Source organism: Oryzias melastigma, linkage group LG7 (genome assembly GCF_002922805.2).
Source record: "Oryzias melastigma strain HK-1 linkage group LG7, ASM292280v2, whole genome shotgun sequence".
NCBI lineage: Eukaryota > Metazoa > Chordata > Actinopteri > Beloniformes > Adrianichthyidae > Oryzias > Oryzias melastigma.
Window position 1 is genome coordinate 13,717,729 of NC_050518.1, and position 10,757 is coordinate 13,728,485.

General features: G+C 41.1%; 3 protein-coding genes across 13 annotated transcripts in view; 2 read left to right on the top strand and 1 right to left on the bottom strand.

Annotated features, from left to right (window-relative positions):
- LOC112158990 (IQ motif and SEC7 domain-containing protein 1) overlaps window positions 1–4,386 on the top strand; it is a 112,538-nt gene extending 108,152 nt beyond the window's left edge. For 8 of the 10 annotated variants that reach the window (XM_024292725.2, XM_024292726.2, XM_024292728.2 and 5 more), the window contains 2 exons: window positions 146–195; window positions 1,296–4,386. In XM_024292725.2, the coding sequence (XP_024148493.1) occupies window positions 146–195; window positions 1,296–1,805 (560 nt within the window). In that variant the 3' untranslated portion in view covers window positions 1,806–4,386. The other 2 variants (XM_024292731.2, XM_024292733.2) reach the window with 2 other exon arrangements.
- A 127-nt stretch (window positions 4,387–4,513) lies between these two features.
- Window positions 4,514–9,628, top strand: gp9 (glycoprotein IX (platelet)). 2 transcript variants are annotated; one of them, XM_024292463.2, is made up of 2 exons: window positions 4,514–6,874; window positions 6,979–9,628. In XM_024292463.2, exon 2 carries the CDS (start codon window positions 6,980–6,982, stop codon window positions 7,715–7,717), a length of 738 nt encoding a protein of 245 aa, XP_024148231.1. In that variant the 5' UTR covers window positions 4,514–6,874; window position 6,979; the 3' UTR covers window positions 7,718–9,628. The 2 variants fall into 2 exon arrangements, with proteins under 2 accessions (XP_024148231.1, XP_024148232.1); XM_024292464.2 differs by having other exon boundaries at window positions 6,956–9,624.
- Window positions 9,278–10,757, bottom strand: part of zgc:77375 (uncharacterized protein LOC402927 homolog) — a 7,444-nt gene continuing 5,964 nt past the window's right edge. The window contains exon 8 of the mRNA XM_024292462.2: window positions 9,278–10,353. Coding sequence (XP_024148230.1) covers window positions 9,957–10,353 — 397 coding nt within the window. The 3' untranslated portion in view covers window positions 9,278–9,956. The remainder of the gene's footprint in view (window positions 10,354–10,757) is intronic.

Consider the following 10,757-nt stretch of genomic DNA (forward strand, 5'->3'; position numbering starts at 1 on the left):
CCGTCCCGCCCATATTTTTTTGGATTTTACGACTCACACCCCGCTGCACTGCCCCCCCTAAGGGACGGGCGAGCCACCCGCCCGTCTGTAGTCGATCCGGAAGTGCTGTCGATCTCTAATCTCTGGTATTGCATGTCTCGGGCAGGCAAGCGGGGGCGCCGCAGCAGTGCAGGATCACTAGACAGCAATATGGAAGTAAGTTGGAAGCAGCTGGTATCCAAGCCAAACATTATTTTTTTTTCTTGTTCTGATGTGCACTGTGAACACTCCATTTATTTCTTTTTTTGGTCCTACACCTTCTTTGCTTCATAGACATTTGTTTGGATCATTTATTTTTCTTCCTGGGATGACCTGCTTGCCTCAGTTAGTGTGCATGCGTGGGTTGCCTGCGATCCTGCCCCTCTTTTTTTTCATTTTTTGGGAAGCCAGAGATCTCCTGTTGTGGTCACGTTTGATGACCCGCGCACACGTTACCCGCAAAACCAGCATGACTCCTCCCACTAATGCCTCCTCCCCTCCTCCCTGTTGCCTGTCTGTCCTTCATTCAATCACGTCCGAGCCGTTTTCATTTGGTTCTTCTCTTTGGCAGGGTGGTAGCTCTGAAAGACACTAGGAAACTCTTCATTTCCTGCAGCCCCTCTACCTGTCTGGGTCTGTCTTTTTTTTGTTTTTTTTTTCCTTCCTTATCCACAACCCTTTTATTAGACGCTGTGAGGTTCAGGGAGGAACATTATCTTGGAGAATTCATTCTCATTTCATGTATCCATCAAGCTCATGTGTTGACTTTTTAAGGATACTCTCAGACGTCCTTTTAGTGCCAAAGAAGGAGCTTTCCGTTAACATTTTTGGTCCTTTTGACCCCCAAATATAACAGGACGGACTTGTAGCCGAATGCCAGCGTGTGAAGTTTGCCTGTCACACCCCCTGCATGTGCTGTAGATGATAACACCAAGTTGCATGTCTGACCCTTAGAAAGACAGAAGAAGCTGAAAGGTTGCCCCTCTAGTGTCATTCTTTAGTCGGTATTGATTGTTTTAAGGAAAGCATTTTGAAATGTAGGTCCCCTTTCTTGTGACGTGTTTGCTGAGATATTCCTGCTGCTGCCTCCTCATGACAACATTTAAGTTTTCATTTGCATGCCCTATAACATTTTGCTACTTCTTTATCTGAAAAAAAAGCAACAGAAATGGTGACTTCCTCCTCCTCCTCCTCCTGTTGTACACAGTTAGATGGTTGGGAGCAGCAGCTCTGAGGCTGACAGGTGTGCTGTTGTCTTCTCCCCCCACTTCCTGCAGGGGTCCATCATTAGCAGCCCCCACACACGAAGGAGAGACCCCCCGCCACGAGAGGGCGCCCCCCGTGGTCACCCCTCCTCCATCCCGAACGCCGCCTCCTCTTCCATCCTCGGCTCGCTCTTCGGCAGCAAGCGAGGGAAGCCGCCGTCTCAGAGCCACCCCCCCCTGGTGGCGCCCGGCCACCCCACCCTCATATCCCACAAGCCCCACCCGACCAACCTGCACCACACGGCGCAGGCGGTGCACGCGGCGCAGCTCCACGGTCACCAGTACTGCCAGCAGATGCCGCAGAACCCCCCGCCCTACCACCACCACCACCACTACCACCCGCCCCCCCACACGCAGTACCACCAGCACCCGGCCTTTGGCTCGCACGCGCACCCGCACGCCCACCACTACGGCCCGCATTCCCACCACGCCCCGCACGGGCCCCACCACCACGCCCAGCAGGCGGGCTCCGCCCCCGGCGCGCCCAAACCCAAACACAGTGGCATCAGCACCGTAGTGTGATGCTGCTGACGCAAACGGGACGAGGGACAATCGCTTACACCAAAGGGACTGACAGCATAACTCTATGGCCTGTCCACTGTGTTCAGCTGCCGTGGTGGGAACCACACGCAGCCTCCTCCTCACTTCCAGGTCCAACCAATATGCAGGACGGAAATCGGACTCCAATCTTCCACTAGGGGCCTTTTACTAGTCTGCCTGATGAGAGGCTCGCGCCCCGTCAGGGTTTTGTGTGGGTGGGAAAGGGTCGGTGGGGGGTTTGCACAGGAATACTCTCTTTTTATTTCTTTTTTTTATTTTTTTTTCCTCACACACCGCCAGTCTGTGACGGCTAGTCTCCGCATGCCGCTCCTCCTCCTCCTCCTTCATTCCTCTGTCTCACATTATTAGGAGGAAAGATGCTCTGAGATTAAAACAAAAAAAACAAAAACACACATGGCTAAACTGTTTTCACGTCGTTTTGAACCGTCTTTGGTTTGCAGGTTTTACCATCATATGAGAATGCTATTCGTTGTTGCCTCCTGTAGAGCTCATATATAGTGACAAATCTAGATATAATCATTTCATACTAACTTAAATCAAAGGACAGGTAAACAACCCGAGTCAGCCATCGTAGTTCTAGTGCTGTATTTACTGTAGATGACAGCTATATGTGTTGTCTCTTAGCTCTCATAAATAAATGTGCCAATTATTAATGCATAATCTATTTAGTCGAGACTTAATGTACAGTATATTGTGTGTAAAGTAATTTCGTAAGCTTATACATACGATTATTATCAGCAAAAATGACAGTATCAGTATTCTACTGGCTGTGGAGCCCGGATCTAGACCTGAAAGGAGGGCACTCCGCTTCAGTTTGGCCTTTAATCTCGATGAGAAACGCTTCAGCTGTCGCACCACGAGGCTGCAGACTCCAAAATAAGAGCCTCCGTTACTGTTACAAATAAAAGTCTGCGACGTGTGCAACAGCTGCTCTCTTAAGTTAATTTTTTTTAATTTACTTTTGCCTTGTTTGGAATTTAGCATTCGCCGCACGATTTGCCGAATGAATAAAATCAACTCACGCAGTGAGATTTTCCGTTTTTTTCTATCATTTGTGCAATATCTTTGTTCTGATTTTGTAAATCAAGTTCTCCCTCTTCTTTTGTGTTCGACATTTTCCGTGCTTATTTATTTATTCCTGTTTTTTTTTGTTTTTTTTCCGCCCCTGTCCGAGTCTTTTCTTGGCGAGTTACTGTCTGGATGTCCTCGTGGTCTTATGGGAGGTGCAGATCTGGAGTTTAGTGGAATGTCTAGTTGAGTGAGTTTGTTTGCATGTAATGTTATCGATGTGGGGTAAATCCTCTGCACATGATACGACAAAATCAGTGTTACCATAGCAGGAATGAAGTGCAATCGTGTTCAATCGAGAGTCTGCCGTCTCGTCCAAGACGAGATTCAGGTGAGATGAAGAAAAACGTCTTTTTTTTTTGTTTTTTTTCCTCATTAAAAGTATCGCTCACAGTGGAACGAAGAATGTGTGTATATATATTTTAATAAAAGGAAAATTGATCTTCTTGGGTTGAACTATTTTGCTGGAAAAGCACATATGAAAAACAACCATTTTTTTCAGGAAATGCAGTTATAACATAGATAATGCAAGCTGAACAAACTGGTATATATAAAGAATATCTTTCTACCGTCTAAGAAGAGTCTATTCTAGTGTGTAAATTAGTGACAGTAAACTGTTTGTCCCAATATTCAGGTTGTAAATGTATTCTAATGACCCTCATGAAGAATCCGTTGCCACGAGAGACATATCACGTGATCAGCTGAATGTGTCCATCATTTCAGATGTCCGATTTATTTTGATTTTCGGGTGTGTTGTAGCGCTTCACTTGTGAGAAAGTCCCCCAACAATGCACTGCATGGATCGGATGCATCACTGTTCACTGTGAGCTGATGGGGAAGGAGATCAGCCTTTACATTGGGACTCCTCTGTTTTTTTGGTTTGGAGTCCTCGGTGATGAGGAGCTCTTTTCCATGTAGTCACTGAAGCTCAGCATGCATTTCATCACCATCCTGTAAATTACCGACATAAATAAGCATTGCACTTTCGTTTGAGGGCTTTCATCGTGTAAATATTGGGGGATTTTGATGTGTGAGCGGACGGACGACTGTAAAGGGACCACGACTTTGGTTATTTGAGATGTACATACTGTGTATACGATCAGCGCTCTATTCTCATATCTGCCGTTCGGGTCAGGATGTACATACATCGCCTCATGGGACGGACGTGATAAACGAACATATCGATTGTCTCTGCCTGCAGCTGCAGTGAACGGACATCTGCTGTGGAAATCTAATGACAGACTGTTAGAAAAGGGTGCTGCAAACGTCCAGCTCGGTCGCCACCACCCACCTCCACCCGCGAAAAAAATGGCTTGAGACGCATTTTTGGAGAAAGCAAAGACGGGAATGGCCTCATTTGTGTGTGCATTCAGTTTGTACAGTGAATAGTCAGTCAGTAAGACCCCAGTTATTGTAAAACTACAACTGTGACAATGTTGAGAACGTAAAATAAACAAATATATGAGTTATGGTACATGCGTTTGTTTTCTTTCTAATCAGATAAAATCAAGAATTTGTTGTGTCATGATTGGTTACTTTATGCATCTGTACATGTTTTAATCTAAAATCATTTCCACCTCAATTACTTTAGTGGACAGATATCACCGCAAAAGTCGACGCTTTTATTAAAAATACTTAAATTAGGGGGGAAAAAAAATCCCTTATCGTGATACTACTGCCACCATGTTTAACATTATCATTTTTGTATTTATTTCTTATTTTTTTTGTTTTCAAGTGTTTTGTGTTTAAAGAAACAATCCTTTAAAGCAGAGGGTGTCAAACTCAATCATAACGGGGGCCAAAATCCTCCTTAGGCCACATCAAATAAAATGTTTAAAACTTAAAAAAAACTTTTTAACATAAATGTGGATAAAAACAGGCAGGAATATTAATTCAGGATAATCAAAAATTAACTCAGTCATTGATTAGTTTTCAATATTTTACTTTCCATTAAAATATATTTTATCAAAATTATACAAGTTAGAAATAAACATTAAAAGATAAAACACTCAAATTGTAAATGTTATCAGTGCAAGATAACATTAGACCGAGGGCCGGATCTGGCCCCCGGGTCTCGACTTTTGCTATAAATGCACCACGATAGTGTCAATTTTCCATCCTCACTGCCTGGATAGGTTAAAAATCCCGCATTTAAACAAACTAAAGCATAATCCCAAAACATTGTGTATATAAATACAGGGAATACATATAAAATAAAGTACTTGACGTGAGTTTTTCATTATAAAAGTGCCAACATTTCACTATGAGGACAGGAGATTTCCTATTTGAAGTTTGCATTTGCAATTTCTGGACAGATGGAGGTCAAAGTCATCAGGGAGATTCCTTTGAATTTCTTCTCACTGATCGAAATTGTTCCTTCTTTCACAAACACACCAGAAAAGTCAAACATACATGGACCTTTAAAATCTTAAGTCAAAACTCATTTTTTAAATTGAGACTTCAGTCGTTTTACCCCACCTTCATCATTTTTTTATCTAAAATGTGTTCAAATTACTTTCTTTTATGTTAGAATCAGTTAATGGTTTCTGCACATGTTAATATAGATGCTTTCCAGATAATATTCGTTTATGTTTTTCAAGCAGTGTGCGGCTGTACATCACTGTGCCATGAGAGATGGTCAGGTGTGGCGTGGGAAATGATTTAATTTCACCTAATTGGACTAAAATGTCTATTTTCAGGATATAAGCTGATATAAATTAATCCAAACATGTAGGATTAACACAATTACCATTATTAATACAAGAAATATTAGATCAAAAATGTAACAATCAATTAATAAGAATGATATTAAACTGTCATTTTTAGGCCAGAAAACCTAATAAAAAATATTTTTACATAAATTTGATCAAAAAGTAGCAAATAAATTAAGAAATCTATATTTAATGTTCCTTTTGAAGTTAGGGAAACTCATTTTAAAATACAAAAATACATGTTCCTATCTAAAGAATATTCAAGATTAAGATTTGATATGAATAATACGTATACATTCTGTAAAAAGGAAATTGAAAATATCTCCCCAAAGACAATTATTTTGGAAAAAACTTCATAATTAGCTGAGATATTTTCCCAAAACTGTCAACGAAGAAAATGAATTAAAGGAAATCTGTTTAAACATAATTATTTGCCTCGCTAAATTTAATATACACAAATATAGGCATCCCCGCCCCCCAAAAAGCAAAATAAAATAAAAATAAGTAGAATATTTACAAACTGATTCAAACTACACCTGGTAGCTTCTTAATGCACCAAAATTAAAAACAACATATAATAAATTGAAAACTTCCCTTTGTTTCTATTGTTGTGCAAAAAAAAGATATTTGTTGTTTTGCGTCATATTTTTCAGATTTATCTTTATTTTAATTTGATGTCTTATTCTCCATTTGCTCCCCCTATTTTGTTTGTAATCCTTCAAAAACGTTGTCTGACCCATGTGATCTAGTTCAATATTTTTGCTTTGTTCTAATTTAAAAAAAAAACAGAAGTAATGTTGCAACATTTCCACTAGAGGGCGCGCGTCACCCTGTCATTGAATAACACAGCTTGTGCTCTTGCGCCCCTACTGGCTGAATAGTGCACTGCCAGAGAAAATGAAAGTGACAAAATTATTAGACACAACTTCCCTTTTATTGAAGGTTTTAAAACCTTTTATTTTTTAATGCTTCTAGCTGTAATGATGTATCCTTTCTATGTTCCAGCACATCCACAGCAGCTCCGTGTGGAGGCGTCTCTGCCATTTTTTAAAATAGATAAACTCTTATCTCTTTAAGGCAGCTGGGTCTCCTTCATGTCACATGCTCCTCTTTCTGCAGTGTCATTGGAGTGCTCCTCACTCTGATGCTGCTGTGTTTTTGGGAGTGTTATAACTCGTCCGTTAGAAAAAGTCCTGGAATGTTACATTTGACAACAGGAGGGAAGTTTTAAGGATGAGAAGATTCTGAAAGGTTTGTGTTTTTTTCTTCTGGATTTCCTTTTTTCCAAATTACCATAAACTACTATATTTCCAGCAGTTTTCTTCTCCTCAGCTTTGTGGTCTCCTCTTCCCCAGGATGCTGTTTCTGAGCTTAAGCCTGGCTGTTTACCTCCTCCTGACTTCCTCAAATGCTCACATCAGTGGTCGGCCTTGCATCTGTTCTGCACCGGTTCCTGCCGGGCTCAGTGTGAACTGCAGCTCTTTGAACCTCACCTTTGTTCCTCATCTACCTTCAAACACCACGGAGCTCCACATGCAGGACAACCAGCTCACCTCTGTGGATCCAGGCCTCTTTGACCCACTTGTTTCCCTCAGACAGCTTTCCCTGTCTGGAAACCCCTTCCACTGTGACTGCCGGATCCAGTACCTGAGGAACTGGCTTCTGAAGAACAGACACGTCATTTCAGAGGTGCCAACCTGCTCCACTCCGAGCTCTGTTTCTCACAAAGCCATCACGGAGCTGTCGGATCAGTACTTTTCCTCCTGCGCCACACCAAGCTGTGCTTATGCAACCGACGCTTTGATGGTGGGGATGCTGCTCTGCCTCCTCCTCCTGTTTCTGTGGAGCCTGACGCTGGCCAGAAGGTCCACCTTCACTCTGTCCATAGACGAGAGGCATTCCGGCTTCCAGAGCGACTCTCTGCGCTCCCTGAGGCCCAAACACAGACGGAGGCTGCACACAGGAAATGGTGGGGACTCAGAGTTCTTCTCCTGCTCGGAGGACTTGGAAAGGCCGCTCCTTAACATGGAGCTACTGCCGCAGGTGCTGGATGCGTTGCAAACAAAGCACAATATCAAGATTAAAGCTACCTGAGGAACTTCTGTTTACTGCAGAGTTTTAGCACTTTTTAATGTTTTTTTTTCTTAATGGACCCACAAAGGGGCTTTGATATGCTGTTCCCAAGTCTGGATCAATACAGACGATTGTGTCCCAAAAAAAATGAGGATTAAAAAAAACAAGGAAAGCAACCAAAAATTCTTTAAAATTCAGTTGATTTTCTCCTATTTCTGCTTTCAAAACAAACACACTATTAGAACCTTGAATTTGCGTTATAATAGTGTATGGTTACAGATGGACCCTTTTGTGCCGTTTGGTTGAGCAGAAAAATTGTTCATGTTCTCATGGTGCATTTAGAATGCAGACTGCCTTTAAATTCGTAGTTTGTTGCAGGAAATTATTTTAAAATGTACTAAAATTATGAAACTAGACTTTTTTATTTTATTCTTATTAAATGTTAGTTCAAGGATCTTTTATTCCTACAAAGTTTGAGGCTTATTGCTAGATTTCTGATTAACTAAACATTGGTAACAAAGGCCCACACCATCATACTTACTCCAAACTGTACTGACATGAAAATCACAATAATTGGGCTTAAAAAATGTTTGACTGACTATGAAACACTGAGAATGTGCACGCCTCTGTGTGCCTTTGACTTTAATCTAATTCAACTGTTTTTCTGTTAGTGCAGGACAGAGCCCTGATTGGGGTTCTCTGCCTTTGATACACTGGATCTGTTGAAGGCAATATAAGAAAATAGTATTAAAAAAGTACAGCAATTGAAAAAAGAAATGCAATTAAAAAATCTAAACTGAAGTACAACTAATGGGTACTGCATGGTTTACTTGGATAAAAAATAACATATAAAGAATGGTTTTGTTTATATTAAAATGACCATTTCTATTTAGAGGGAAAAATAGATTTAAAAAAGTTAGAATCAACCTCTCCATACTTAAGTATATTGTTTTTTTTGAAAAAATAAATATTGTATTTGAAAAATCCATACTGGGGACTACTGTCTCTCCCCATAATATGTGTCCTAGTGACAGATCCTAAATCCTATTACTTTTAAATTATAATTAAGAGACCAAATATCAATGAGTTCAAAGAAGTGGAGGCCCATCCATCCAAACGTCTATGAACCTGTGTCTTGTAAATGGCCATCTCTTTTACAGAAATGTTATTGGAAGGATCATTGAGGGTCATTATTGAAATAAACATGAAAATGTCTAAATTAATGTAAAGGAAAACTGGCTTAAACTTTTAGCAACATTAATCTGTTTAAACACCCAGATTACAGGATGCAAAAACATGGATAAATGCTGGAAGCAGCTCATCAATGTGGACATTTTTTAAGAAATCGCAAAAAAAGGAATTATTCACAGATGTCCTAATAAGAGATTTTATGCTGCACTATGAAAAATCTAAACATCTGAACTTTCTGCTCCCTCCTGAGCTCGATTTTTATATTTTAAAGATGTTTTAATTCCCCAAAATTTCATCTTAAATAAGATAAATGATAAAATGTGTAAAATAGACGTATTTGGGTAAAAAATATGATCTTTGTTTTACCAGACAAAAGACACAAACAAATTGTTGAACTGTTGTAAGGATTTCTTCTGCTTTTTTTTCTCAAGGTAAAATATTTACAATAAATGAAGATGAAGGTAAACACTATGGATGGATTTTAGAAGCTTTTTCTGCTGAGGAGCAAATCTGAAAACATACAAAATAATACTGCGATACGGTCAGAAGTTTCATAAAGAAACTGAGTCTGTGCAAATATGGCCATGAGCCTCACAGCTACACAAAATGCAGACCGACGGACAGACAGACAGTACTACTACAGGACAATATTGCACAGACAGCTGTTACAGTACAGGTGTTACTCTGTTTTTCATGCATAGGTAGGTTTACCAGGATAAATGGATGAGCAAAAAAAATAAAGAAAGAATCTGTCGCGGTTAATGAAAATTGTGTCTTAATATAAAACAGTGGTAACTTGTAATAAATACAGGATGGCTTCAGGAGTTGTAATCATCTACAACAAGTCTAAAAAACACTTAGAGGGTCAAATAAGGCAATTCTTTGACAAACGGGTGGTTGACGTTAGCACAAAAACCATGTAAAAGAGCGGATGGCGCTAACAGACGGTTTGTTCTAAGTTTGAATGCTGAATATATTTTCTCAATGCCCCGTTAATGTCCAGTGTTGTGCTCCTACACGTTAATGCGTTAAGTGGCGTGCTCCCGGGTTCACGTCGTCCTCGCAAACTCTACTGAGGCGCAAACTTCTCGTGCTCGAAGATGAGATCGACGGCCTCCGCCACGTCCTGAACGATGTAGTCGGGCTCCACCAGAGCGGGCTCGAAGCGGAAGTCCCGGTGCCCGTGGAACACGGTCTCTTTGATGCAGCGGTGGGGGTCGGACGGCACGTCGACGCTGTGGTTGTACACGCCCGTGCACACCAGGACGGACTTGCAGGAGGTGGCAGAGGGCAGCGCTAGCTCGCTTTCCCACAGGCTGTCGGACTCCTCCACCCCCGGCACCGTGGCGGCGGACCCGGTGACGGCGGCCATCTTTGCCACAGCTTTGGGGTTCTTCTCTGCGACTCTCTCTTCCAGGTAACGATTGTACAGGTTGGCGCCGTAGATGTCAGTCATCAGGTTATCTCTAAGTGTTTGGAAAGACAAAGTTATTTAGACAGCATTTAAATGAACAAAGTTGGACTTTCCTGTGTATTGACAACTTTAAAAGTATTGTTTTAATTAAGATTATGGAGTTTTTAACCAAAATCCCAAAACCTACATGTCTTAAAAAGCCATTTTTCATGTTGATCTGAGGCCTCTGTTTCAAAATCATCTCTGAGGGGGCGTGGCTTTTGGTGCTGAGCTGAGCAGCTCCGCCCCTGATCTCCAAAACTCAAAAAACATGATTTTCATTGGAGGAGACTTTTTTTACATTAACATTATGTGGTAAACTAATATCAACATTTACAGGAGCAAGGCAGCAGTTAAGACTTTTTTTGCTTGTAACAAAGATGTGAACGGTTGAAAAATGCTTTTTTTTTTTTTTTT

Coding starts and splice junctions, on each gene's coding strand:
- gp9 (XM_024292463.2), top strand. CDS start 6,980: ATGCTGTTTCTGAGCTTAAGCCTGGCTGTTTACCTCCTCCTGACTTCC.